This window comes from Neopsephotus bourkii, unplaced genomic scaffold (assembly GCF_033783945.1).
Source record: "Neopsephotus bourkii isolate Nb327-2 ecotype Australia unplaced genomic scaffold, CSIRO-AGI_Nbou_v1 NB_593, whole genome shotgun sequence".
Lineage (NCBI taxonomy): Eukaryota > Metazoa > Chordata > Aves > Psittaciformes > Psittacidae > Neopsephotus > Neopsephotus bourkii.
In genome coordinates this window covers 1221528-1249488 of record NW_026901094.1, presented here as the reverse complement: position 1 = coordinate 1249488, position 27961 = coordinate 1221528, and the positions used below count along the sequence as shown (strand labels likewise).

Genomic DNA, 27961 nt, shown 5'->3' with positions numbered 1-27961 from the left:
TGGAGAACAAAGACCTGCTGGAGTCTGAAATGCTCCAACTTAGCCCCCCGGAACACAGGGAGAACTGAAGTTCTGAGGCAGATGCAGCTTCATAACCCAGCCACAGCGAGGGCCTGGCCATGGGGCACCCGTTCCTCCCGAAGGAATGAACAGGGATCGAGGAGCATGGCCACAGGGGAGGAAGCTCCATGTTCTCACACCAACCTCACCCTGACAGACCTCCAGCTTCCCTTTCCCCCTCTATCCACGCGCACATGGAGCCTGTCCTCCTCCGAAGCACGGCACAGAGGTGGGGGCCCAGTTCCCTGCCCCACCAGACCCTTCTAAAAGCAGTTTGGTGGCAAAGGAAGCAGGAGCCCCCAGTGAAAGGTGTGACCAAAGCCATGAGCTGCGGTGCTGTTCGACACGGCCGCTTTGCTCGAGTTCAGCTCCTGGGTCTCTGTGAGCAGGCGGAGCCTCCTCCCGCGCGGGGAAGGGCCAAGCAGCATCAAACATCAGAGCTTTCCCTCTATGCCCAGTTCAGGTTTGGCTCCCAGCACCGTTTTGCCTCTCAAAGCAACCCAGGTTCTGGTTCATGGAGCTGCCGTCCCTGCTAGCGCAGCTCGTTCAGGTTCTGGTTGTGGAGGCTCTGGCGCTGCCTGTTCAAGTTGATGGTGTTGTCCAGCGTGATGGCATCGTCCTCCGGCGTGGTTTCCGGCATGAACTGCCGGAATATGCTGACGCTGCCGTGCCAGAAGATGGGCTCGGGGAGCCGGCCCACCACGCTCCATGCTCGTGTCTCGGGGTCATAGGCTTCCAGGACATCCGAGAGCTCAAAGGTGTTGTCGTAGCCACCGGAGACGTAGAGCTTCCCGCCGAGCACGGCCACACTGCCCCCAACGTGGACCTAGAGGCAAACACAAATGCACCCCATGGTCACAACGGGGGTTCTGGCACTCCAGGGGATGGCAACGGAGCTGGTGCTGTCCTACAGTGCTGAGCACCTACCAGCGCTGCCCCAGACCCCAAGGAGCCGGAGCTTCCAGCTTCACCGGCTCAACCCCCAGCCACAGTCATGGTGACACTAATGGGCAAGGGGTTACAACCCCAAGAATCCTTTGGGAATGAGGCAGCTTTTAGGGCGGGAGGTTGGTGTGTCCTACCTGAAGCATGGCTGGGATCTTGTCCCATTCATTCTTCGCTGGGTTGTACACATCCACCTCGGCCGAGTCGTCTCTGCCGGAGAGAACGCAGAGTTATCCCCCGTGGTCCAAACCCCCCTGCCCTGCCAAGCCCCACTTCAACAGCCTGAGATGCTACCGAGAGCAGACCATACTGCATGTGTCAGAGAGCAAAGGGGCTCAAGGCAGACCCCAGCCTCCAGCATGGGCCCCTCTTGCTGGGTCCCAATCACTGCGCAGCCCCGAGGGCTTTGTCAAGTCCGGTCTTTTTGACACCAGCATCTCCAGTGTATCACAGACCAGCTCCCTGCAGGTCAGCACTTCAGGGGCTGATCTGGCTTCAGGCCTGGAAGCAAAGTTACTGCTATTCTGGAGAGGCTTAAGCCTCCACATGCTTCCAAGTAACAGCATCCTCCTGCTTGGGGCTTTCATCAGTGCCAAATTTAGATGGGCTGAGGACGCGAGAGGAGAGGTATTTGGACAACGTGATCCCCCCAAGGGGGTGCTTTAAAATGGGTAAGGAAAAGGAAACCCTATAGAATCAGCAGGTGACAAGCGGCTGAAGACCCAAACCACCCAACCAGGTCTCAGTGAACACCAAGCGAGTCCAACAAACAGCCAGGAACCAAGACCCCAATGGGTCAAATACAAGGGCTGGAAGTTGCTGCTTCCTGCAAACCCATAGGAGATTAAACAGTGAGGAATGCGTCTGGAGGCCGTCACAGAGCTCCCTGCTTGCTCAAAGCCAGCACAACGGGATGAAACGCTCCGGCGCTCGCATGCCTTCCCGTTTATTTTTACTGAGGTGGATAACTGGAGCACTCGTGGCACCAGCACCGCCTCGGATGGGTAATTAGGCCCCAGTTTGGAACGGCGCTTAAAAATAGTGACCAATCATTTCATCTTGAGCCTCTTATCTCTGCTGAGAAGGAAGACGTCCTCTCCTGCGCCCAGCTTAACGTGTTCTTGGAGCCTGCTCGCTTATTTATAGCACCAAGGGGGGTTGAAGCCAAGAAAACAGAGACGTCTCTTTCCAAGCAGCGCTGCTGACTTCAGCCCCATTTATACCTGGCTGCTCCCAGCCCCTGGGCCAGGTTCTGGTGGTTTTACACAGTTTAAGCACAGTCCTTTGAGGTCTGTCTACAACAGAGGAGGAAAGAGGGGCAGTGGTTCACAGACCCAGCAGAGGAAGCACTGCTGTGCCTTCCCAATGCAAGGCTCTCTTACAACATGCTTTCCAGGGAGACCCTGGTCTTGCCTCACAGGGAGGGAGGCTCCCACTCCCATTACTCACCTTATGAAGTACATGAGGCCATTGAGGGTGACAGTCTTTGGGGCGAAGGACCAGGGGGGCAGATGCCCGCAGTTCACAAGGGTCCAGAGATCGCTGTCGGGGTCGTAGCACTGCATCACCATGGACTCTTTGCCAGCCAGGGAGCCGATGGCGAAGAGCTTGCCGCGGCAGGAGGTGGTGGAGCAGTTGTCCATGGGGTAGAGCATGGGCTGCAGGGCCTCCCAGCTATCCAGCGCGTGGTCGTAGCGCTCCGTGCTGTCCGAGGCGATGACGTAGAGCAGCCCGTCCAGCACCGTGGAGCTGTGGTATTCCCTGGCCTTCAGCATGGGAGACACCTCCGTCCACTCGTTCACGCTGGAGTTGTACCTCCACACGCAGTCGTAGAGCCTGGAGCCGTCGGACCCCCCTGTGGCACACACAAGGGTCAGAGCAGGGGAGCGCCTGGGGACCGCGGCACTGTCAGGGTTTCATGGAGGTTTTGCACTGTTTCCCTCCCAACAAGCCGGGAGGGTTCCCCCTGTGCTGTCCCCTGGCTGTGACTCAGAACGACTCTGCCAGGTTTGAGTGCTTACATCCTGCCAGATGACCACCTCCTCGCCTGTTCTGCAACCCCTGCCCCATCAGTGACAGCACTCACCCTCCATCAGAGGCAGCACTCACCCGTGCCCAGCCTCCCAGCCCTCCCTCTGCCTGGCCTATGAACCAACACTAACCGGAACAGCCAGATTCCCCCTTGCCAAAGCACCAGGCTCCCCCGGCAGCATCAGCACCTCTGGACCTGCCTGGGATTGCTCCCAAGGGCATCCATACAAACACACCGTGTGGCAGCCCATCATTGACACACCTCTGCCTGTAGCAGAGCCTCGTTCTGTGCTCAGGACCAAAGCACAGTTTGCTGTTTGCCTGCACCTGACCTGTCCTGCACACCCAGGGCAAGCTGCTCTGGTGCCTTCCCGGCTTGGCTTGCTCCGGCTGCCGCAGGGATGCACATCAAAGGAGGCACCTCCATGCGGATGAGCAGCCAGATCTGCGCACCCGGGTCACCTTGAGACAAGGCACTGCAGCCCCAGCGGCTGCGGGAGCAGGATTCGTGCTGGGGAAGGCACCAGGTGACTCAGGGGCACTGCCCGGCTGAGGCAATGGGGGCTCCAACACACCCCTGCCCCGAGCACCCGCCTGCGCCGTGATTCACGGGGCTCTGCACCCAAACACCAACCCCTGCCGAGCCACCCCCGGAGCGAGCGGTGGCAAAGCCCCACCAGTGCCGGCTCTGCTGCCTGCGTGCTCGGGAGCATTACTCATGACAAAATACCGCCTGGATTAAGACCAGCTGCTAAATCCAGCACCGACTCCAGGAGCCCCTCCGCCCGCCTTGGGGCTGGAGCCAGAGCAGAGCCTCCAAGTCTCCGCTGTCTGGAGAAAAGCCAAATGTGGTGCCAGAACCCGCCTGCTCCCAACGGAAACCCCACCGCCGGTGCCTTACCGGTGACGTAGATGTCATTGCCCAACGCAGCCACGCTGTAGCCCCCTCCGAGGTGCTCGGGGAACTCGGCCAGGTAGCGCCAGTGCCCGGTGCGCGGGTTGTAGCAGTCGACGGTGACGAGCTCATCGCAGTCACGGTCGCAGCCGCCGACCACGACGAGGATCTCGGCGAGGCCGGTGGAGGGCCGCGGGCGCATGCGGGCGCAGGGGCCGTGGTCGTGGCGGTCGAGGCGGGCGGCCTGGAAGTCGCGGGCCTCTTGCAGGAGGCGCAGGCAGGGCGGGCAGCGCGCCACCAGCGGCTCGCCCTCCACGTGCGCCAGCAGGTAGAACCGGCGCACGAAGGGCAGGCGGACGTGGGCCAGGAGCTGCGGCAGCAGCGGGGCGCGGGCAGCCGGGTCCGCGCGCACCCAGCGCAGCGCTAACTGGAAGGCGGCCTCCTCCTTGGGGACGCAGAGCCCATCATCGCGCAGGTAGGACAGGAGCCTCGGCAGCGGCAGGCGCTCCAGCTGCGCGCCCAGCTCCCCCACGTGCCGCAGCACGAAGCGATGCGCCGCGGCCGCCAGCGCCGGGCAGGCGAAGGCCTCGGCGAAGTCCTGCATGTCCAAGGCGTTGGCGGGCTCCAGCTGCCGCGCCAGCCAGGCCCCGCAGGCCTCCTTGACGGTGGGGAACTGCAGCAGGTCGGCGGCGCGCAGCAGGCGCTCAGCGATGTCAGGGCCCAGCCGCCCCACGCGCCCGGTGTAGGCGAAGTCGAGCAGGCGCGCCAGGCACTCGGGCTCCACGCCGTGCAGCCGCACGCGCTCGGCCCGCGCCTCCCGCAGCGCCCCGCCGAACATGGCGCGGAAATAGCCCGAGGCGGCGGCCAGCACGGCGCGGTGCGCCCCGAACTCCCGCCCGCCCGCCACCACCGTCACGTCCAGCAGGCTCCTCTCCGCCCGCAGCGCGCTCAGGCCCCGCAGCAGAGACACCGCGTGTGCCGGTTCCCCCGCCGCCGCCGTCGTCGCTGGTGCCGCCGTCCCGCCGCTGCTGCCGGTGTTGGCCGCCATGCCTAGGGGAGAGCACACGGTGTCACCACGCACGGAGCCGCCTGGGTGACACCGGGAGCGGGTCAGGGGAAGCAAGGCGGGGATAAGTAAAGGCAAGGAGGTTACCGCAAGGATAAACGGCGCCCGGGGAGGACGAGGGGAGACCCGACAGCCCCAGAGCCACCCGCGGTGCGGAGCAGCGGCCGTTGCATAACGAGCGGCGCTGGCAGCTGCCCCCCCCCGCCCCGGCTGATTCCATTCCCCGGGGCCCGTCCCGAGCTTCCCCGCACAGCCGCGACCGCTCCGCCCTTGCAGCGGGTACCTCGGCCCGGCCCCGCCGCTCCCCGCGGGGGGTACGGGAGTCACTGAGGCTCCCGGGGGGCCCGCTCGTTACCGCGGGCGGAGGCCCCGGGGGTCGAGTCTCAGGAGGCGGCCGCTCTGTCCCCCCCCCGCGGTACCGAGCGCTTCCGGTCCCGCCGGGCTGAGCCCTGCAGCGGGTCCCTGCCCCGGGGCCGCCGCTCCCCGGGCTCCGCTCACCTCCGCTCCGCTCCGCTCCGCTCCTCCCGAGCTGCCGCCGCCACCGCCCCGCCCGGCCCGGCCCCGCCCCGCTCCCGGCGGCCCCCGCTCCCGCCACTGCGCACGCCCGGACTACGGCTCCCAGCGCGCCCCGCGCGGGCTCCCGGCCGCCCCCTTCGCCGCCTCCCGCCGGTACCGAGCGGCTCGCGGGTGTCGGCGCTGCCCGGTTGCCGCCGCCGCCCTGGCCCCTCCTCCGCCGCCCGCGCCGGGACATGGACTCCGACTCCTGCGCATCCCCGTTCGCCCCGGAGGTGAGGGGGGGCCCGGGGGAAACGGGAGGGGATGGGGGGGGGGGCATCTCCCGCCGCCCGCCCCGGCCACCGGTGCCCGCTCCCCTCCGCGGGGCCGGGGCCATCTTGTGCCGGCGGGGCGAGGATCGGCGGGGGGGCGGCCGTGCCCTGCCGCGGGGGGCGGCGCGGCTGAGGTCCGGGACCGGGGGTGCGGAGAGGGGGGGGAGGGGCTGTGTGCGGGGGGGGTGCGGGGTTTGTGGTGGGGGAGGGGTGTTGTTGGCGGTACCGGCGCTGCCCGGCCCCGCCGCTCGCCGCGGGGGGTGGGGGTGGGGCTGCGCGGGGAGCGGCGGCGGGCGGGGCTCGGTGCGGGAGCGGCGGCGCGGGGCCGGGCTCGGCGGGAGGAGGCGCCGCCGCTGACCCCCCCCGCCCCCTCCCGCTCCCGCAGGACTTCTCCCCCGCCGCCCGGCGGCGCCGAACCGTGGAGGACTTCAACAAGTTCTGCACCTTCGTGCTGGCCTACGCCGGGTACATCCCGTACCCGCAGGAGGTGAGCGGGCACCGCAGCAGCATCCGCGGGGCTTCACCGCGGCCCCGCCGGTCCCTGAAACAAAAGGGAGCTGCGGGGAGGGGGGGGGGGGAAGCGCGGAGCCGGGATCGCTGCAGGCGATCGCTGCCCCGGTGGGGAGGGGATCCCCGGGCGCTCGCGCTGGGCCATGCACCCCGGGGGATGGGCACAGCGATGGGCGCCGAGTTAATGCCTTGATCCGGGCCTCGAGCAGGAAACGCCGCTGCGGAACAGCCCCAGCCCCCCCAACAGCACCGGAGGCACGATTGACAGCGATAGCTGGGATCCCCGGTTCAATGACATCCCCTCCTCCGTGTCCCTGCCCGCAAAGAGCAGGAAGAACTTCAGCCAGCTCAAGCGAGCGAAACCCTACGGTTCCCTGTTCCAGCGGGCGAAACCCGGCAACTTCCTGCCCGAGAGAAAGCAGATCGATAAGATCAGGAAGAAGAAGAAGCTGAAGAGGAGGGAAACAGAGGTGTCCGCAGAGGAGGACTACGAGGAGAAGCTGCTGGAGCTGGAGGCAGAGGACTCTTACGTAGAGACACCGATGAGCCCCTCATCCGAGGGCGATGCGCCGTCGGCCGCCGAGCACTGCTCGGTGTGGGACTCTGACACCCCCTCCAGCGGGTCCTGCCCTGCCGGTGCCCCTGAGCCGGCTGTGCAGATCCAGAGCGTGGGCAAGCGCACGGTCATCCGGCAGGGCAAGCAGGTGGTGTTCCGGGACGAGGACGGCACCGGCGACGACGAGGACATCATGGTGGATTCGGGTAGGTGGCCTGGCTGCGCGCGGGGGGGCAGTTGGTGGTGGTGATGCTGCTCCCTTTGGTACTTCCCTGTCAGGTGAGGATGATGCTGAGGTGCAGAGTGAATGGCAAGTGGGGCTTTGGGGGAAAGGAGGGGCTGCTTTTGTAATGAACTAAGTGAAAAGCTGCAGCTTTATAGAAGCAGCTGCTTCTCCCCTCCTGGATTATGGCCTCCTTTGTGTGCTGAGAGTCTATTCCCGTGCAAGAGACCTGGAAACAATGAGCAAAGTGCCTGTCTTTGAAGCCCAGGTACTTAATGTAGGGTAAATGTGGGTAAAAGGAGAGTGAATCCCCTGGGTGGGCGATGCGGTGGCTGCTAAAAATGCTGTTTCTCTGCAGATGACGACTCGTGGGACCTGGTCACTTGCTTCTGCATGAAGCCCTTTGCGGGGCGGCCGATGATCGAGTGCAACGAGTGCCACACCTGGATCCACCTCTCCTGCGCCAAAATCCGCAAGTCGAACGTCCCCGAGGTCTACATTTGCCAGAAGTGCCGGGACTCCAAGTTTGACATTCGCCGTTCCAACCGCTCCCGGACGGGCTCGCGCCGGCGCTTCCTGGACTAAGGGGGTTTGGACGGTGCCGGGGCCGGGGGGGGGGGCTCCCCCGAACTGCTGCTGCTCAGGCTGAGGGGCCGCCCGCCGGCCCGCGGTGACCGGGATGAGGAGAGGCCGAGTGGTCACAACTGCTGCTAGATACGGATTAGCTCAAGGACAGACCAAGCGGGGCTTTGCCCGCTTCCAACCATGGACTGGGTGATGGGGGAATGTATGGTACCTTTGCCACATACGTTTCCTCATCCCGTCGGGAGACTGCAAACCTCCTCCGTGCTCTCCAAAGAGAGGGGAAGAGGAGGGAGTCTGTGTGAAGAGTCTGAGAAGTAAATGGCCATGTGTTTTAATTTCAGTGTAATATTATCCCTGCCCGTTTGTCTGTACGTATCAGTCTCAGATATTCTAAGGCTCTGTAGGGGTGTTGATGTGTCCCAATGTGCTGCCTCCTTCCCAGGCTCAGGCAGAGGGGAGTTCTGGGATTTGGCATCATCCAAGTGAGAATGGGACTTTGTCCTGCGCAAGTTGTAAGGAAGAGAGCAGCCCTGTTCCATTTGGGATCAGCAGCATCGGGTTCCTCCCTAGAAGGTCTCTTCTGATGGTGCTTTCTCATGACTTTGTTTTGCATGATCAGCTCGATGTAAGGGGGAGGCTGTTTCCTCTGTTCCCTGGCCCTTTGTTAAACTCTTAAGGTGCTGTTTTAGGGCAGTGATGACTCTCCTCTTCCTCAGCCCAGAATTCAAACATGGACTGCAAAAGGGGCCGTAGTAAACCTAGAACCTGGCGGGTCTGCTCTGGGACTCTATCGTTTCCATCCGAGTGCTGCAGCTGAGCTGACTTTTCTTTTCACTTTTGGTTTTGGAGACTGGATTTGTAATTAACCCCCCCAAATCTTTAACCTCTCGGTTGCAAACGATGCAGATAAAAGCAGATGCGGCTCTGCAGGCAGCAGGGTGAAGTGCAATGAAGATCCAGCCGGTGTGGGGGAGTCCAGGAGAGTGCTGAGGCCCTTGACGGGACTTCCAGGGGAATCCTGTTGAGGAGTGTGATGGGAGTCAGGCCTGTAGGTGAGGCCAAGGTGGCAGTGCAGTCCCTCTATGACCAGCAGTGTGCACTGAGCAGCACAGAGCCAGGTTCGCTCCCCTGATGTCTGCCATAGAGCTGTGGGCAGAGCAGCACCGCAGCGCCCTGGGGCCATGCCGTATGGGGTGCCAAAGGTCTGACAGCCTGGGGCAGAGCAGGAACTGCACCCTGTCCAGCTGCTTCTGACCTGCTTCTGCATCCAAACCCCGTGCCACCAAGCTGCACCGACGGACTCCGGGTTCTGAAACCAGCTCCTGGGCGATCTTAGGACCGTGGTGTGGAGCCCTTCAGAAGCTGCACGGAGCCACCGAGGAGTTTGCCAAAGACTTGCCCCCGACTGCTCTTTCCAGCCCGCACAATAACCAAAGTTCTCCAAAGCTGCGGCTCCACTCTGCCAACAGAAAGGCTTTGGGCGATGCCGGTGGCGAGCTGCACCAGGCTCGGACCTGCTCTGAAAGCTGCCATCCCTGTGGTTACTGCAGCTCAGCCGGACCTCGGTGGAACGGGATCCTGGAGCTGTGATGGGAGCAGTGGTGAACTGCCAAGAGAACTGGCTCTTTTCCCCTGAGGGTCGATACTAATCAATGTGACTGACTCTTGTTCTGTTACCTTTCCAGATTTATCCCCTTGGATGGTGTCTGACAAGTCCAGCACGTTACAATATCAGCAGAGAGAAACAAACAAGTAACATCTCCATTCTTTTAGTTGATCACTTTCAGCCATGTATAATTATAGTTTAATTCAGAACTTTATTTTTTCATTAAAACTGTTTTAATGAACCATGTTTTTTTTTTCCCCCTCTTAACTGTGAAACAAGTGAACAATGATTCTGTTTTATTCCAAACTCAGGACTCTGCTGTTATGATTTCCCAGTGTGTGGAGCAGTTGTGCCGGGTGGCTGCAGGACGTGATGCCTCAAGCGCTCCTCCCTGAGCGGTACACAGAGCCAGGTAGGGATGGGAAGTGCTGCAGACACCTCTCATGCACTGATGGGTGTCCCCAGCCCTCCTTGCACAGGCTCTGTTACAAGGTAGATTGTGGGAGCAACAGCCCCCAGTCCTGCTATGGGGCTGCACTGAGGCCCTCAAACCACCCAAGGGGTACCAGTGCCACCTCAGCTCCTGTACATGCTCAACCAGGCATGCTCAGAGCAGCAGCCTTAGACCATGGCAAGGGTAAAAGATGGCTCGACTCCTCAGAAATGGCACTGGATCGTAGTAGAAGCCAATCTCTGGTTGGTTATAGCTTCTATTTTAATTTTATCCGTAATTTTGGGCTAAACAGAGGCCCCAGAGGAGCTGCAGCTGTAAAATGGCAGCTTCTCAAGCGAGCAGAAATGGTGGTAGTGAAAGCAGTGGTTGTGTTTTTAGAGTCCCTTTAAAACTGTGCACTGGTAGGAAACGAGGGGAGGAGGAGGTGGCTGGAGTGTGTTCAGCAGGAGAGACCGGCCCCAGACCTGGCTCCGAGGAGGAGATGGGCAGGATGGGGCACAGACTCCACGCATGGGCACAGTTCAGCAGCGCTCGACAGCCACAAACACTGTGAGGAGGGCCTGAAGTGCTGCAGGAAACCTGCTGCAGCAGCTTCACGGGTGGGAAGGGCACTCATGATACCTGAACGGAGGGGAAGAGCAAGAGCTGAATCCTTGGGGGGTGATCTGGCAGGAGAAAAGAAGCTGCATCTCACCATGTGCAGCAGGGCACAGGGGAAGGCTCCTGTTGGTATTAATTGTGAGGTATTTTACTTTAACAAGAGCTGCAAATTCAGGTGTTCAAAGCTAAGGTTCATCTGTCCCTTGCATAGAGGCTCTGGCTGAAAAGATGAGCCTGTGTTCCCTGCCCCTTGTTCAGGTACCTGAAGCAGTTCTGGCTCTGTTACAGACGGATGTGCCACCTCCCTTTCTATGGCATCCTGCAGTTTGTACCAGAAGATGCTTCTCTTACAGGACATAACGGCTGGAGCAGGAACAACGTGCTCTGCCCCTCCGAAATGTTAATGTTCAAGTGCAGAAACACCATGGGGCACCTCAAGTACCAAAGCAGCTTTCAGAATCACAATGCTGGCTCTCTACATTTTAATGCAGACTCTGCAAGCAAACACTTGTAACAGCAGAAACTACCTCCGGAAGCTGTCAGAAACAGGGACAATTGTTTTATTGTGCAAACCTTTTCCATGAGAACCCTCCCCACTGCCATTGCTCTGATAGACACGGGGCCAGGCTGAGATTCCTCTTTGTCATTAGCAGTAAATGTGTTGTCCTATTTTGCACTTGCCTATCCAAAACACAGCTCTCAGTCCTCCTCCTGGGAGTACTGTGCCATGTCCTAGTCACTGCAGGCTGGCTCTTACTCTTGGCCACATGCTTCATGCAGTGACAGGACATGGAAGAGGAATTTCTCATTCCAGTTCAGCTGTTTCACACACAAGCCATCAGAGGTCCATCAGCAGGACGGGACAGGGTGCTACAGAACTCGCAACCCTCGCCTCTCAGGACCTGGTTTTCAAGAGCATCCTCCAGATGCAAAGGGAATGTGGGCTACTTTTCAGCCGAGTATAATTTATTGCACATTTTACATTTGATTTCAGATGAACAGAACACTGGTGGCAAGCACAATAATGTCCTGCACCAGGAGCTGGTCACAACTGAAGAGTTTTGTTCTTAATAAAAACACCTGAACACCCCTTTGTTGTATGAACTTGTTCTTAGAGGGGGAGCATCTCTTTCAGACTGGCTCAAGCCAGATTGCCCAGAGCAGACTCTCCTGCCACACTGAGTTGAGCAAAGGGAACCACAGTTGCACAGAAGCAGGGGCCAGGTATGTCAGGGAATGACCTCTGGCAGTGGCTGTCAGAGCCATGCTGCACTGCCCAGGCAGCAGTAGTGTAAACTACATTCCTCTTTTCCCTAGAAATAAATTAGATGGGAAGAGATAGTTGCAGCACCAGAATCAAATTAAATGAATTGCTTTCCTTCTTCCCACTTGCATTCCTCTATTGAAAACCCCGATAGCACATGATTCTAGGTGGCAAAGGAATTAATAAGACTTTTCCAGCCGGTGTCCTTGTCTGGAATAGTGTGAAATGAGCAGCTGAAGAGCTCCTCTTTACTACAAAAGGCAAAGAACTTGATTCCAAACATACTTGTTCTTAACAAGAACATCTCAAATGCAGATTTGAGACGAAACATGATCTCTGTCCTCTTCCCAACAAAGGAATTCCAGGTGGTGGCCAGAGAAAACTCCCTCTCAGGAGCAGAAAAAGGCGTTACCTACCCCAGGAGGTATGTGGAGGAGTGAGCACAGGTCCTCTTCCCTGCTCCCTGCAAGGAGATAGGCCATGGCCAGACAGCAGCAGGAGGGGTGGTGCTCGGTGCCCGCTCGCACACCCTCAGCACAAAGCACTGCGCAGTCAGAGCCACGTTGTTTTATTGGTTACTGAGCCACAATTCAGAGCAGTATTGCCGTGGAGCCACCTGGAGAAGCAGGTTCTCAGCACTGGTAGGACACCACCTGCTATATGGGGAGTTAAAAATAAGAGTGTCTCTGTTCAAGCTTGCAGTGTCCGGGGGAGGCTGTGGTTTCCATTGACCCAGGTACTGTTACGGACACACGCTGGCACCAGATTAGCCATCAGCATCGATTCTGTGAGCTGTTGGGTGAGAACAACACATGGATACACCCCTTCTGGTGGACAAGACACCCCAGCTTGAACCCACCACCAGCCATGGACAGAGTAAAGAGGGGTCTGTGCCCTTTAGCCAGTAACTGAACCCCAGTTCTGTGTGCTTCACTGCTCAGAGCTAAAGCAATCCTCTACTGGTTCCCAAAGGAAGAAGCAAAGCAGTGCTGGCTACTTACATTGCTTTGGTATCCTAAGGGCCTCATTGTCAGCTGCCATCACTTGGTGCAGAACTCCTCGGAACTGATAAAGCACTTTCAGACTCTTCTCCTCACCCACACAGGGGTCATAGAAACCTGGCAGCCCAGCCTTGAACCAGAGAAGGACACAGCGAGCATCAGGGAATGGACTTCCACAGCTCTTCAGCTGACAGAGTCATTTATTAGTGCCAGAATGAGGCATCGTTAAAAAGGAGTTTGTTGCCAAGGAGGTAAGAAACTAAATGCAGACAGGAGCGAAGCAGGGGGTTGTTACAGCCCAGAGTCTGTACCACACAGTCTCACACTGAAAACACAGAGATGCTGTTTCTTTGGCACTGGAAAGGCCCAGAGAAACAGAAGCTCCTGGAGGTTCATACTGGTATGTGAATGGCTTCTGTAAGCTGGTCTAGGCACTGGCTTCAGCACATGGGAGAAATCCCCTGTCAGCACAGCCTTTGGTTCAATGGGAATTCTGAGTCACACACCCAAGCCCCTGAGCCCGGGCCTTGACAGAACAGCCTCGTACCTTGGATGCCTCTGTGAGGATGAGTTTAGAGTCTTTCACCAAGCACTGCAGGGGCACTGTCACATCTATTACTTTCACCTTCTCATTCTTCCTGCTGTTGTCATTCACAAACTTCCCGTACCAGGCGTTCACCACAATCAAACCTGGAGTCATGTGAAATCACAGATGTGGTGAGTGGCTTCCCATTGCCTACAAGGCAGACCCCCATGGAAAGAACACCCCAGCATTCCCTCTTGCTTTCAATGCTATCTGAGTCCTCCTTGCCTGGACCCATGCTTCTCAAGAGAGAAGAACATTTCTACTTGGCACTAGGACAGAATGACACCACTTCAGTGCCACATTGATGTGACAATACAAAGGGATGTCAGTTCACTTTGGAACAGTTTCTTGGAAACTGTCAGCAAACTGAACTTCAGACTATCACTCTTGCACATTTATACACACACCTCTCTTGTGGTGAGGTGACTCCAGACTGTTGTCTTCAGCCTGTTGGATCGACCTCACAGCATGGCCCAAGGTAAGATTCAGTGGATCCCTACTAAGCTCAGGCACCGTAAGCCGAATCCTGATGGAACTACATGTGCAACAGCAATTACGCTGTGCTTCATTAGGAGTGGAAATGAAGAAACGATACCTTGCATTTCTCCCTCTCAACCACCCAGCCTTTGCACTGCTCCTTCCTCTCTCCAAATTTATGGCACAAGTAAATGGTGGTGTAATCTTTACCCATTCTGGCTTCCTCCGCTTCAATTATCCTCCGGACAGACTCTTGCATTAACCGGACCTGTCACAAGAGCAAACAGAGGCAGTGTCAGACAGTGTCCGAAAGAGAAAAGCCAGGAGTGCAAACAGCTTCCTTGAACCAAGGGGACTTAGTTCTGAGAAGCACTTACTGCAGCTTCAGCCTCCTGCTTCTTCTGAAGGATGTCGCTGGCTGTACTCTCCCGTTGCTTCTCCAGCTCCCTGCCACGAGGAAGTCAACACACATCAGGTCTAGGCAGTGGATGGGATGCAGCCAGAGTGGCAGATTTCTGCTAGCCCACCCCAATCACAACTGACCCCCAAGCTCAGGTTTAGGGTTCTTCCCCACCTTTCAAGGTAATTCTGAAGGCTGCTCTGCTTCCAGAACTCAGGAGCACCGATGGCTCGTGAACCACAGTGCCTCAGCTGGATATCCCAACCTTGGCATCCACAAGCACTCGAGTGGGACTTCCCAGCTCTGAATTTAAACCACAAGCTCACCTCTCCTTCTGTGCCCTGAGGTAGGGTCTGATGACCAGCCTATGCATGGCGAAGTAGACAACTAGAGGTCCCACAGTGGCATAGAAGACAGCGCTGGGAAGCAGCTGATCTGTCAGGTGGACAGGGAAGAAGTAGGTCTGGCTAGCCCTGTTCAATCTGCAACAAAAGGGCACAGTGGCAGGTGAGAGGAAATGCAGTGCTTAATATGCTTCATTAGGTACACTTAGGGCAGTGTATGCTGCTGAACAACTGCTGAACTGAAGGAGTGATGACTGATGAGCTCAAAAAGGTGAAAATCTGATAAACTGAAACAAAGCGACGGTGAGATGGACAGCTGTTCTTACACCACCCCTGACACAGAAAACACCAGTTTTCATGGGCTGGATTGGGCCAGTTTCAGAGCAGTTTCAGCATCCTGGCGCGCCCTCTGTGGGCACTAATTAAAAGTGCACCCCAGTACAGAAACCCCCCCGAGTTTTGCCCCACTTTCTGAGCTGCATCCTGTTAAAAGCATAATCATCTATTAGTTAACAGTTAACTCATTAATTCGGGTATATACTGTGTACAGTGTTATAAAACAGGAATGAAATTAAACCCACTTCTACTCATAACATCTTCCACCCACTTACCATAGCACTCCTTTAAGCTGTATGTACTTTAAGCTGTGTTTTCAGAGTATTTTGATGTCCCCACACCCTCCCTGGTCCTGCGAGAGGCAGCTCAAGCTTACAGTAAAGCCAGCAAAAGGCACACATTGCTTCTTATGGGCACTACTGTTATTAGAGGGCAGCTGCGACCTGTCAGTGATTTATCAGTACTGATATCTGTATTGTCCTCGTAAGACTGGGACAATCCCAGCTGAATGCCAGAAACAGAATAATGCAGGTTATGGTCAGCCTCAGAGCTGTAAACCTGAACTGACTTGATTTTCAGAGACACTCCTTGGGGAACACCAACACTGACGGTGGCTCCTAAAATGCTGTGTCTGGAAATCTTCCTCTCTGCTCCGTACTCCACTATGGTCCCGAAGAAACCCGCCCTAGAAAGAGAGAACCAAACCCATGTAAGACAGGGAAGACTCCTGAATTGCTCTTTGCTGAATCCTGTAATTCCCCAACAAGTAAAACATGGAAATACATCTGTGTGCAGCACACGTTGGCTACTGGAAGATTCAGTGTGTACCTGGCAAGATGAGATTAGCCTTTTTAGCTTGTACAGTAGTACACACAGTACAAGACCTGGGTTTCTTACTGGTGATGATACAGAGATATCACACACAAGTTTATCTGAAGAGGCACACAGCAAAGCCTTCAAGTCATTCACTTGAGCGTTTACCAGGTTTGATTAATGAAAACCAGATCCCCAAAGACCACAGAAGCTGGAGGCTCCCAACAGCAGGAGAGGACAGATCCTTCAGCCATGAGCAATGTGAATTTCCTCTTCTGCACTTACTTGACAGAACCTTTCACTCGTGTTTGATCCTCATCCTGGAACTTATGCTGATAACTGACCATCACGAAAGAGTGGGGGATTCCCAGCTGAAACACAAGAGGCACAAACAGTGAAAATGTACCCTCATGAATGCTCCCCACACTTCCTTTCTCATCCTTTCAGTGGCACAGAAACCTAACAGTGTTGCCACCTACAGGTCACAGCCTGCAATCTCTGCAGCCTGTGTTGTGTATCCTGGCCCTAACCTGAGCTGATCTGCATTAGGTATGACAACACTGGGTGCAAAGTGTCATGCAGCTGGTTCCCTACATTACATGTTCATAGCAAACAGTACCAACTGCTCGTTTATCCACAGCCAAAACACTGCAGGGGCAGGAAAGCAGAGGCACTTCTCTCCCACCCCTGGTGTACAGCAAGAGGCTCACCTGTAACGCCATAGTGAAATGGCTGGTTTTTGTGTCCCGCACGATGCTGGTGTTCATGGCTGACTGGATGCCCCAGCGCCACTGCAAGTACCCCATCGTGTTCTTGTCGAGGTTGCGGGCCAGGACCGTGGTGAGGCCTGGGCGGATCCCTCGGGATGAGAACTGCAGCGCACAGTTTGTAGTGATGAAACTAGGAGACACAGAGAGCCTCATCAGCCATGAGACACAGCCTGGCCTCCAATCCCTTCCTGCCCAGGAGCCCTGCTGAACATGCAGACACTACCCTGCATAGAGCATGATGCCCGAGGGCTTCAGGAACAACTCAAAACCGACCACAACATGGCCCAGAAGAGCAGGCTCAGGCCCTGGTTTATGGGTCTGTAAACAGACACCACACTAGTGGCAAATTTGGCATTATTTCCTTAAAATCTGACGTATCACTTCCTCTTTTGCTGTCAGGAACTCCATCCCACACATGGAAACCCCAGAAGAGCTCCCCCGTTTTTTGTTCTGCCCCCAGAGCAAACCTCTGCTGCTCTCACTGTGAGATCATGGCTCATGATCACAAATCATCACAATTTCAAATACAAATCTAAGGATGTGGAACACAGACTTCCCTTAAACTGTAAGTATGAAAAGGGAGGACACCAACACAAAAAGAACACACATTCTGATCAGCACTAAAGAGCGACCTGAAATCTAAAGAAGAAATACCTTACTTGTAGGATAGAAAACAAATCCAGAATTAACATGGTAGGGAATTCAATCTGTTTAGGTCCTTAGTGTGCAATATGAACCATGAGACCATCTTCCTAATATTTACCATTTTGGTGTAAGATTACGGAATATCTTCAGACCGAAGAGGGGTCCCTGAAGGTCTCCTGCTCCAAACTCCAGCTGTTGAAATGCACAAGGCCAAATTGTTAGAAGAAAACATCTTTTACAACAGTGACAAAATACTTCACAGGCTTCTGAGTAACCAGAGCTGAAGTCCCTTAAAGGAAATATCCTTTATTTCCTTTATCCAAGTGGCCTCAAATAGATTGGATGTAAATCCATTTAACAGGGAGTACTCTATGCGGAACAGGAGTACTCTTACCTCTCCCCATCCTTTGGCAGATGTCACTCGTCTCAGAGCAAGATTAATCGATCCACCTCCGTTCCCATTCTGGGTGGAAAGGTTACCAGACAGTATTGCTGTGTCCGTGGCAGTCAGTGGTGCCTGAGAAGATGAATGTGTTGTCACCAATCACTCTGAGCCTGATTCACACACTGAATGCATGTTCTGCAAGGATGTAATCATGACTGCAGAGAGTGCAAGTGCAGGGACAGGTAACATTCCAGCTGACTCCTTGTTATTCACTAAGCCCAAGTGTTTGAACCAGATTTGGCCACATTTGCTCTGAATTTTGTAATCAAAGATCAAGCATGGCAAAACCCGAGATAATACTTACAGTATGAGACATCTTCAATGTACCTCCTTGAAGCCCTGACCCTGAGCTGCAAACCCTCTAATCTCACCAGCAGACTAAACTTCTTCAGCTCTCTGGAACATAGGAAACTCTCCCCCTCTTTTCCTTACCCACACCCTAAGGACTGGGTGCCATCCAGCCTCATACACTAAATACTCCACATTCAGTGAGAACCAGAGACGTGTCTTCAGTCGTTACAGAGCCTTGCTGCAGGCAGGACCCTCACAGCCAACACATTCCCTGCTGGAACCCTCCTTTTCCCACCCCTGTTGGGGATCGTGCTTTTCCACACACCAAGATGAGAACCCCCTGTGTCATTCTCTGTGGCCTCCTTAGCTTGGCCTCGCTCCCCCTGCAGCAGCATCTCCCCTCACCTCGATGGACTGGGAGATGTGCATTTTGTTGATCTCAATCTGGGGAAAGCTGCTCCCAGGCACATCCTCGTATTCTTCCTCGTAGCGGTCAAAGAGGTCGGTGGCATCTATTCCAACACTAATTGTTCCCTAAGGAATGACGAGAGAAACAAGTACTTGGCATTAACAAACACCCAACACAGGCCAAATCAGCCTTGGTTATGAGTAAATTTTTGGCGTTTTTTTCTTGTTCTGCACTTTTTCCAGTCTAAAATGCATTTCTGCCATAAACAGGGCAAACAAAGCAAACAATTACAATACCCTAAACCAGCAGTGTAAATCATGAAATAAACTGGACAGAAGACAGTTTTCCAGCAGGAATGCAGCTCATAGCACTAGCAGGTAACTCTTCCACTGTGACACATGCCAGAAGTAGGTGGAACACTTACACAGCAGGTTTCTTCTTCCCCCACAACTGACTCTGCTCTGTCAGTATTTTAAACTTGAAGCAATATGTTTTAGACATTAATTTTCTTCACTGGAATTTGGCCAGAAACCTTCTCAATTCCTTCTTCTTAGGAGTCACCTGAAACACTTTGTTTTGAGCTGCATCATTCACTCACAATTGTCCTTGTTAGCCAGAAGTTTTCTTTTTCCTAGTTTATATCTTGCAATCAGAAGAAATGCTTCACAAAGAGAGACTTTTAGCAAGGGGTAAATATTTCCTTTCTCAGCTTATTCCTGCATAAAACTAGGCCACAGCTAAACAGTCTGGCTACCTGCTGCTGTGCTCGCTCAGACGAACTGCAAGAGCAGGTTTCTTTGAGAAGGGCATGATTAGATCCTTGTCTGGGTCATATAACTTCAAGAGGCTTTGGAAACCTTCCCTGTAGACCTATTAAACAGCACCCCAGCTCATAGAAAATGTACCAATTGCAATAAAGAAACCCCTCTGTGCACAAGCACAGAATAAACTTGGAGCAATATGTATAAAGAAACCCAAGAGCTGTTTAGGTACAACCCCCCTTTGCACAGAGTGCAAGCATGGATGGAATAAATTCCTATTTCAATCCCTTGCTCCCCCCACTGTAATCAAATGCTGAACCATAAATACAAGAAGAATTGTGGAGTTGACGGGGCTCAAAACCTCCCTCTCCTTTGACTCCCAACTACTTATTTTCTGTGGAGATTCCCAACCTCTTTTCCATGTTTATTTTCTGATTCCTTAGGCAGCAACAACTGGATAAATGTTTTAACACGGAGAGGGGCAATCACTTCCCAGAGGATTCTGAACAGCAGGGAGCTCCTGCCCTTTCTGCAGAAGGCCACTCTCCAGGAACCCTCTGCAAAGTCACCTTCAAGGGATCTGCTTTCCAGACGCTGCAGCTTCTTCAGTTTCAGCCCTCTCCTACGCTCTGCTGTTCCTTGAATCAAGGCCAAAACAAGAGGGAAGCAAAGGCAAAACATCAACTGTGAAGGAAGTAGCGAGCGCAGTCCTGCGCTGCAATCCAGCCCTCTGGAAAGACATGGAGTAAAACAGCCAAAGAGAAACAAAGGCTCCAGCTGCACTCAATGAGATTCCAGCAAATGTGCTCTAGATTGGCGGATCAAAAGCATCTAGAAACAAGTGAGCATTTATTTTAACTAAAGAGAGACTATTTCCATTTTTCCTGGATGCTTCCCGATTCAAGGAAGTGTAAAATTCAAGATCTTTGTAACAGAGGCAGAGCAGAAAGAGTGTTTTCCATGTGGAACACCACATTCAGAACATTTGTCAGACAGCAACTTGGAATTCCAAGTTAAACATGTTGGAACTTGATGATCTTAAAGTCCTTTCCAACCCTAACCATTCTATGATTCTATGATTCTATGAAACAAGGGATATTAAGCAGTGTAGTAAGCATGAGGAATTTGAATGGCAAAGGCAGAAAACTCTGTCTTTTCAACTCAGAACAGGACACAAGCAGCAATAAAGCTTTCTCAAGAATTTGCACTAAAAGACCCACTGAAACCATCTTACTGTGCTGTGTTTATTGGTACCACAATGCTTATGCCCTTTGTAAAGATGCACCAAGGGCCACGGACAACCCCGGAATTCACTGCACCTCCTTTCTTCAATCATATTCAAAGCTTACAATTTCCTTTTTCACACCTACAAACATCCCTCCCAATGGAAAAAGAACACCTGAACCTATCTATGAAAGACCCACTCGGAGGAAAGGAGCATCTCCGGTCCTTCCCTGTTCCTCAGCGGGTCCTGTGCTGAGCCACCTTTGGCCGAGGGGAAGGCTGGGCTCCGTGCAGGCATCTCCCCTCCTGCCTGGCAGGTGAAGTCACCCTCAGAGGTCTATAGATCCCAGCAAAGGAACTGGCTCAGGCACAAGCACAGGAAAAGCAGCAGATGGTAAAGTTAAAAATATCCCTGGAGAACCAGAGCACCCCCCTATGCCACCGGATGATAGCGGGGGACCGCTGCTGCTCGCAGCCCCCCATCAGCCACCTGCTCAGCCCCTTGGGAATGGAGAAGCCCTCCCCAAGGAAAGAACAGCAGGGAAAAAGCCACAAAGCTCTGCCTGGAAGTCAGCAGCACACAGAGAACATGCTGTGAACCAGCCCAGCAGGGCAGGAGGCTGAGGAACAGGGCTACAGAACCATCAGAGTTATCTGGGATTGACTTTTACATGCATTTGCTGTCCTGTGAATGTGAAAACAGGCTTTGCTGATGGGATTAAGAGGTGTGGCAGAGAAGAACAGACCCCTCCTTGCCTTTTTTCTTAGGGGGTTGCCTTCGAGAAGGTGACTTAAGAGAAGCTGTGCCAGACTAAGCCCTGAGAGACCTGCATTGACCTTCTGCAGCGGGGAAATAACAGGGTTTCATTTCTCCTCACAGGATGCAGTTCTTCTCAAATCAAATAATGAACTTTCCAACCCTTCTGCATGTCTTTGAAAGCAAAAACAAAGCTCTAAAAGCAAACAGAAGACTCGATTCGAAGCCTGCCAAATTGCCTACATCTGGTTATTGCTCAACATTCCTGGTTAAAATGCTTTATTTTGCTGAAGCTGTTTTATAGACCTGACAAAATGTTGGAAATTTAAACTAACTTGCGCTTGTGTATGAAATGATCCCAGCTGCATTACCCCATTCCACAGGAACACTGCCTGGAGAGACGCTTCCATAGGCTGCCAGTCAGCAATTGCTGTTATCACCCAGATGGCTGATTTTATCCCAGGACTCAGAGGCTGAGGCTTACAGTGCAGCTCCGATTTTTAGTACCACATACAGATAAAATATCAAACTCCAAAGCACAAGGTGGAGATAACCCTGTCCCTCTCCAAGAACACCCTGTGCCCTGATCACCCTCATCTCCAGCAGAGGCATTCAACCTGGAATGGAATACTCCATGAGCCTTAACATGAGCAAGCTTTGCTGCAACAGGCTCTAGCTGTGGCATTGGCAAGCCCCCAGCCCTGCTCAGGTTCGCTTTGCTCATGGTGCTGCAGCAGAAGGGTTCTGCTCTGCAACTGCTTTGGTACCTGCCTTGCATTTTTCACTGGTTTCTAAGCTGTGTTTGAATAGCTCCCTGTGCTGCTGTGACACTCCAGCATGTCCAAGGGAAGACCTGTCAGGTGCTGCAGGGAGTTTCATTTCGTCTGGAATACTTGGAAAGAAATCACAAACATTTCAGTGTTAAGTCTGTTTTCTTGAAACTGCTGAAAGAGATATTTTGCTCACACGTCTCAACAGAAAAAAGAGCTTTCAGTAGAGGACTGCTGTTCAGAGAATCATCTGTTTTCCCTACACTGCCCAAAGAAACTTCATGTTCAGAAAAGGAAGAGTAACTCACTAAGTGTAGCTACTTACTACAGCCCCTCACCTAGGCTCGTCACACCCTGCATATCCGTAATGATTTACAGATTGACTCCTCAGACGAGGATGAAGTCTTTCCTTACCTTTGGATTAGTTCGCTGCTGCAGTCTTCTCTCTTCCCTCTCTCTCTGCAAACGCTCAAATTCTTCCCTGATTTCAGCTGGAGTTCTCTTCCTTTCCACAACCTGCTCGGAAAGAAATGAAACCCCAGAGATTACCAGAGAGAGGATGTTCGGGTATCACCCTTCTAATGGGATGAGCCCCACTGCCCTGCTGTGCTCTAGCATGTTGCCCTGCTTGTACTGTAAGCCACTCTGCACCGACCTCCATGCTCAGAGTTTGGAAGCAAAAACCTGGGCCAGATCAAACGGCACGGATGAGAGAAACCCCCATGCTTTGAGAGAGGGAAAGTGATCTTGTTATTTCTATTCCCTTGACAAAACCAAGCCAAAAAGCTTTCAAACCACAGGTACAAGATACTGCAGCACAGCCACTGCCAACAGCTCTGTTAACTTCTCTGCTAGGTGGAGACACAAAAATGAGAATGACTGCAAGTTTCTGGCCTAAGGTAACTGATGGAGAGATTTGGGATTTTAGGCTACACTGTTTACCTTACATGGCTCAGGGAACAAGGGATTTCAAACAGGTAAGGCTCTAGGTATGGATAGAAAGAATACTGGACTGGGCTTTTCAGAACAAGATTGAGCCTGCCACAAGCAGCTCAAAACTGTTACACGCTGCCACTGCTCCACATTTCTTGCTACTGACTCCGACCTTGACCTCGGTACTGACCTGACCCAATACAACATGATTCTGCAGCAAGCAGCCTTGTGCAATCAACTACGACTGGCAGAGGGTAACAAGGGGACTTAACAGGAAAGCCACAAGCGGAGAAGCTCTCTTTCAAAGCCCATAAAAACCAAATAATAATAACAAAAAACCCAACCCCCAAAAGCCCAGAAAGAAAAAGTAATTTCAAACTCAGAGGCAGCTAAGGCTGGGAAAAAAAGGATTTCAGAGAAAAAGATGAGACTCGATGGACAATAACAACACATCTATCTCAGACAAAGATGTTGCCTGTCACGGTAATATCCTATTAGGGAACTCTCAATGTCAGGCTTATTGTTCTCTTGTCAAGTGAAACCCTGAAGTATTCTTTGAAAATCCATCACGGTGTTGCAGCAGAGACAGAAATAACTGAACAAGGATGCTGCAAACAAACAGGCATTTGTTACCATCGAGGTGTCGGTGCAGCTCGATAGAATAGAATGTCAGTAAAGGTGAGTTTAGTCGATTCCACTGCCCATAAGGTGCTACATTCTCTCACCTCCCATCCTTCCATTTCCAGTCCTCTCCTCCCATATATGTCATAGATGGCTCTGGTCTGTGGATCACTAAGCACTGCAAGTTAAAATCAAAAGAGAGGAGAGAACTCAGTGCTTGGTCTTCTCAGACCAACACTCTAGCGTTATTTGCAGTCCAAGCAGAGATCCTGGAAACATGTTGCTCATCCAAGTTTTACATTAAGTTCCACGTGTATTAACAGGACACACTGACTTTTCCCCCAGCAAATTCCTGGTTTCGGGGGTTTTCTCTTACTTCTAAAATCAGAAAGTGAAGACAACACAGGAGACATGCAGACTGAGGGGGTTTTAATGTTGCTTCCTCTGACGGAAGTGGGACACAAGCCCTCTAAAATCAATAGCACTATTAGCAATTCCATGATAGCAGTCCCTGCAAACCCTGTGGAGGATTGACACCCACCTCTGCCAGTCCCTGGGCTGTGATTTCCATCGTCATCCCTGTCCACTGACCCTTTCCCACCCAGTCCAAACATGTGGGACATGCCAAACAGTAACAAAGGCAATGCCATGAAGCAGGTCATGCCTTGCCAAACACCAGCTACAGGGGAACTGCACAAATGCATGTGGAATTTGAATCTCTCAGAAAGCCATTGCCTTTGTCATGCATTGTTCCTCTGATTTACAGGGCAGGGGAGGAAACAAAGCATCGCTAAGTGTCAGCAAATTTAATTACGACTTTGGAACATGATAGATCTTCCTCAAGAAGCATGGAGACACAGCCCTCCTGCTAAACCCCTGAACACAGTTTCTGCCAGCCCCAGACTTCCACTGACCTTCATAGGCCTGGTGCACGAGGTTGAAGAGCCGCTCTGCTTGCGTCTTGAGCTCCGGGTCCCTGTGCTTGTCGGGGTGGTAGAGCATGCATAGCCGGCGGTAGGCGGCCTTCAGCTCCTCCTGGGAGGCCTGAGGAGAGCAGTGAAACTCAATTAAAGCACAACCAAAGGTACCTGAAAAAGACCATGCTCAAGATCAGCCCTACAAGAGAAGATCAGCAGCCCATTACACTGCTTTTACTGACACAAAATGAGGAACGGACTTCTGTGTCATTACATGAGGCAGGAAAACGTTCACTTATGTTCACCAGTATCGTCCACACTACTTACAGTGCAACAAATGACAGCAATAGCTCAGCAGCGCTTATCTAGGTATGAAAAGTTGAGTAAAGAGCCCCAACAAACATACCTCATTTTCATTAGGCAACTACTGTCTCCTCAGTTCAATGCAGAACAAGAGCAAATAAAATCATCCAGCCTCCTTCCAAGGACACGTGATGGAAATGCATTTGTGATGGCTCTTTCAGAATCAATGCAATAACCTTCCCTGGGCACGGGGAACAAGAATCTACTTTGCTGTGCCAGGAGGCATGCACAGAGCACAGTAACTGAAACACAACAGGGACCTGCCTGCCTCCTGCAAGGAAACACTACCCCTCTGCTACAGCAGGGCTTAGAGGGGCAGGAATACACCAGCGAGGAGGGGGCACCCAGAAAACACGTTTTGAAAGCAGACTTTAAAGACACATACTCCATTTACTCTTAATGCTCTTCAGCAATTGAGGCTGTTACAGTTCCCAGACTTTCACTGTGGAAATTAAAGCCCCAAAAGCTCGTTTCTTAAAGTAAGACCTTTTTTCCCAATCCACGGTAAGCAGAACATGGGTTTTCATCAAATAAATCCATTCATTTGTGCACCAAAGACAGAAATCCATTTGATTTTGAGGACAGCTTAGAATAAATGTTTTCTTTGCACACTTGTGCTATTTCAAGTTAATATTTCTAAATGATACAGCAAAATACCTGCCAAATTTGATGGGCCCAGGACAGCAAGGATAGCTACAGATCGGCTTTTTTCTTCTTATTACCTTGTGCTTTCTCAGACATAGAATTTAAACTCGGCTGGGAAAGCGGGGGGATGTATGGGCCTCAGACAGCCTTCTTTAATCAAATTAATGATAAATGGTTTAATGTGCTATTGATTATCTAATAGAAACAAGCAGTTTCATTTTTCATAGATGTCACGTTCAATAAAACACTAGCTTGGGCATTTCATCATCATCGAATAGCTTGGGTCACTGGTTCAATATTTCATGAGCAATAGCCTCTTAGGAACCGCTGAAGGAATCCTGACATCCTCTCAAGCTGCAGTGAAATGTGCAAGTCAGGAATAGTCACATATAAGTTACATTTTCATTACCAAAATCCACAGGCACAATTCAAAGGTGTCCCATCTGCCTACCTGGGGCCCAAATGGCTTCATTTAACACCTCAAACACACCAGCATGGCTTTAGTGCATTGGAATCTATGGAAGATGAACCATGCCATGCACGCAGAGCAGCGGCATGGGAAGGCTCAGGGCTCACTGGTATTTTAAGCTGCTGCATCACACCAGGCTGGCTCAGCACACGGAAATGTGAGCGCGCTGCATTCCACTGCTGCACGCAGTAGTACTACTGAATTTAATTAGCAAGGGGTAATTAACAGAGCAGCTACTACTACTCTCAGTTGGAATCGCTCACTTGAAGACCATTTTAACTTGGTTTCCAAGTCCCTGCTGACCAAAGCTGCCTTTTCTGGTCTGCCAAAGAACTGCCAGCTTTGATAAGTTAACTATTCAGCCTCTGCTGTTAACCTCCCAGGCAGTCCCAGCCCTCGTGGGGTTCCTGCCTCTGTTTTAACCTCCATGGCTGCACACTGCAGGAGGGTGAGTTACAGATGCTGTCACCCAGCCGCTGGATTTCAGTGAGTGAAACACAGAGTTTCCTAAAGAGAGCCCAGTGCTCTGCCCAGCATCAGGGAGTTCTGCAAACAGAGCCACTGTCGGACACTTTCCCCTTGGAAATGGGGATTTCCACAACTCCTATTACACACAGTAACAGCGCTTCTGTAAACCCCTTCTGCAGCTCAAACTGACAGAACCACAGACTGGTTTGGGTTGGAGACCTTAAAGCTCATGCAGCTCCAACCCCTGCCACGGGCACGGACCCCTTCCACTGGAGCAGCTTGCTCCAAGCCCTGTGTCCAACCTGGCCTTGAGCACTGCCAGGGATGGGGCAGCCACAGCTTCTCTGGGCACCCTGTGCCAGCGCCTCAGCACCCTCACAGGGAAGAGCTTCTGCCTAAGAGCTCAGCTCAGTCTTCCCTCTGGCAGGTTCAAGCCATTCCCCTTGTTAACATCTAGTCTGACATGCTGGAAAAGCGAAGTCTGTTTATACACACATGCACACAGTACATATATAGAGAGATATAGACACGTATATAGAGTGCTCTTGCATTCAACAGAATGAACTACTGATACATTGATACATATCAATATATTGATATACATACAGTACACATTTTATACATCTGGCTGACATTTTTAGTACTGCTATTAAAACAGTAATTACTCCTAACAGCCAAACACCTCCAGTACAACGCAGCTGCACCAGTTCACATCTCATTTAATCTCAGCCACACCGAGGACCCCGCATCCTCCCACTGCTCTGCGCCTGTTTCCACTACGGGGCATTGGGAAGGCGCAAACAGCACAGAGCAAACCGCGAAGACCACGAGACAACAGCGTCCTGCACGGACCAGGCTCCCTCCGAGCCACCGGGAGCGCGGCGAGCACCAAACCGGGGCCGCCTCACGCCCGCTGCCGCCCGCCAGAGGGACTCGCTGAGGACGCGGCCCGGCCTGCCCCGCGGGCACAGGGGTCACGGCCCGCGCTGCCCCAGCCCACCCCGGCCCGGCTCGCGGTGGAGCCCCCCCGCCAGGCCCCGCCGCACCTCCCGCCGCACGTTGAGCAGCGCGTAGTAGTCCTCGTTGTCCGGCACCTCCTCCGCCAAGGCCGCCGCCATCTTCCCGACCTCTCACCTCACGCCGCTAGCGCGGCTGGGCGTGCTCAGAGGCGGGAAAGGGGCGCTACTGCGCCCCCCAGTGGCGCGGAGGATTGAGAGAGCCTGCACATGCGCTCGGATGCGCTGTGTTATTTGCGCATGCGCGGGCTGCTCCCGCCCAGAGCGCCGTGAGGCGAGGCGGCGGCGGGCGCGGGACGCGCGGTGAGTGCTCGGCGTGGGCCGGCTCGGCCGGGATCCGCACGGTCTGCTCCGGCCGCCGGGGCTGCGGGACCGGTGGGTCCGGGCCCCCGTTGGGAGCGGGGCTGTTTGCCGCGCACTGGGGTGTTTCTCACGCCCCATAGCACCTCTGTCCCGGGTTTGGGGGGGAGTGGGTGGCCTGCCTGGGTGAGCGGCCCTTTCCCACGTTGCTGAGGTGCTGCAGGCGCTGCCCGGCACAACCCGAATGATTCCTGAGCCTTGCTGTGTCTCGGTCCCATGAGCAGCTCCCTGCTCTCACAGGGTGACTCGCAGACCCATGCAGCGTTGTCCGGTCAAATCGGGGTTGCACGGGCTAGCTCAGCCGTCTGGAGCCCGCTGGCTTGAAGCAAGGACCCCGCCTCAGGGTCAGGGCTCGTTTGGCACCAGGAGAAACGGAGCTGCTTTGGCTTTTCACTACAGAGAACGTGGCCGCAGGGTTTGTGCTCCAAGAGCGCGGTCTTGGCGGTGGGCTCACCACGAGAGGGCACTCGGCGAGTTGTGCCCAGTAGAGAAATAGCGGGAAATGCCCCAAAGCGTGG

The 27961-nt window shown here is 53.7% G+C and overlaps 4 protein-coding genes across 13 annotated transcripts in view; 2 read left to right on the top strand and 2 right to left on the bottom strand.

Moving 5' to 3' along the window:
* Window positions 1-27961, top strand: part of CAMTA1 (calmodulin binding transcription activator 1) — a 286114-nt gene that overhangs the window by 23997 nt on the left and 234156 nt on the right. For 8 of the 10 annotated variants that reach the window (XM_061351587.1, XM_061351577.1, XM_061351589.1 and 5 more), the window contains exon 1: window positions 27255-27386. The exons of 1 other annotated variant lie outside the window; for it this stretch is intronic. The gene's annotated coding sequence lies outside the window, so the exon portion shown is untranslated. Of the gene's footprint in view, window positions 1-27074; window positions 27079-27254; window positions 27387-27961 lie in introns of those variants that run through there. One more of the 10 variants, XM_061351580.1, reaches the window with a different exon arrangement.
* Window positions 519-5757, bottom strand: KLHL21 (kelch like family member 21). The gene is made up of 5 exons (XM_061351599.1): window positions 5496-5757; window positions 3938-4981; window positions 2455-2860; window positions 1143-1215; window positions 519-886 (listed from the first exon to the last, which is right to left on the bottom strand). The coding sequence occupies exons 1-5, from the start codon at window positions 5746-5748 to the stop codon at window positions 593-595; spliced, it is 2070 nt and encodes a 689-aa protein (XP_061207583.1). The 5' UTR covers window positions 5749-5757; the 3' UTR covers window positions 519-592.
* PHF13 (PHD finger protein 13) lies at window positions 5606-8711 on the top strand. Its single transcript, XM_061351603.1, has 4 exons — window positions 5606-5785; window positions 6210-6311; window positions 6544-7096; window positions 7472-8711. Exons 1-4 carry the CDS (start codon window positions 5747-5749, stop codon window positions 7696-7698), a joined length of 921 nt encoding a protein of 306 aa, XP_061207587.1. The 5' UTR covers window positions 5606-5746; the 3' UTR covers window positions 7699-8711.
* On the bottom strand, window positions 12175-27270 carry DNAJC11 (DnaJ heat shock protein family (Hsp40) member C11). Its single transcript, XM_061351602.1, has 16 exons — window positions 27114-27270; window positions 24120-24249; window positions 23310-23383; window positions 22066-22167; window positions 18136-18264; window positions 17389-17511; window positions 17113-17186; window positions 16290-16479; window positions 15865-15950; window positions 15335-15451; window positions 14413-14568; window positions 14064-14133; window positions 13897-13954; window positions 13171-13313; window positions 12624-12753; window positions 12175-12414 (listed from the first exon to the last, which is right to left on the bottom strand). The coding sequence occupies exons 1-16, from the start codon at window positions 27183-27185 to the stop codon at window positions 12389-12391; spliced, it is 1680 nt and encodes a 559-aa protein (XP_061207586.1). The 5' UTR covers window positions 27186-27270; the 3' UTR covers window positions 12175-12388.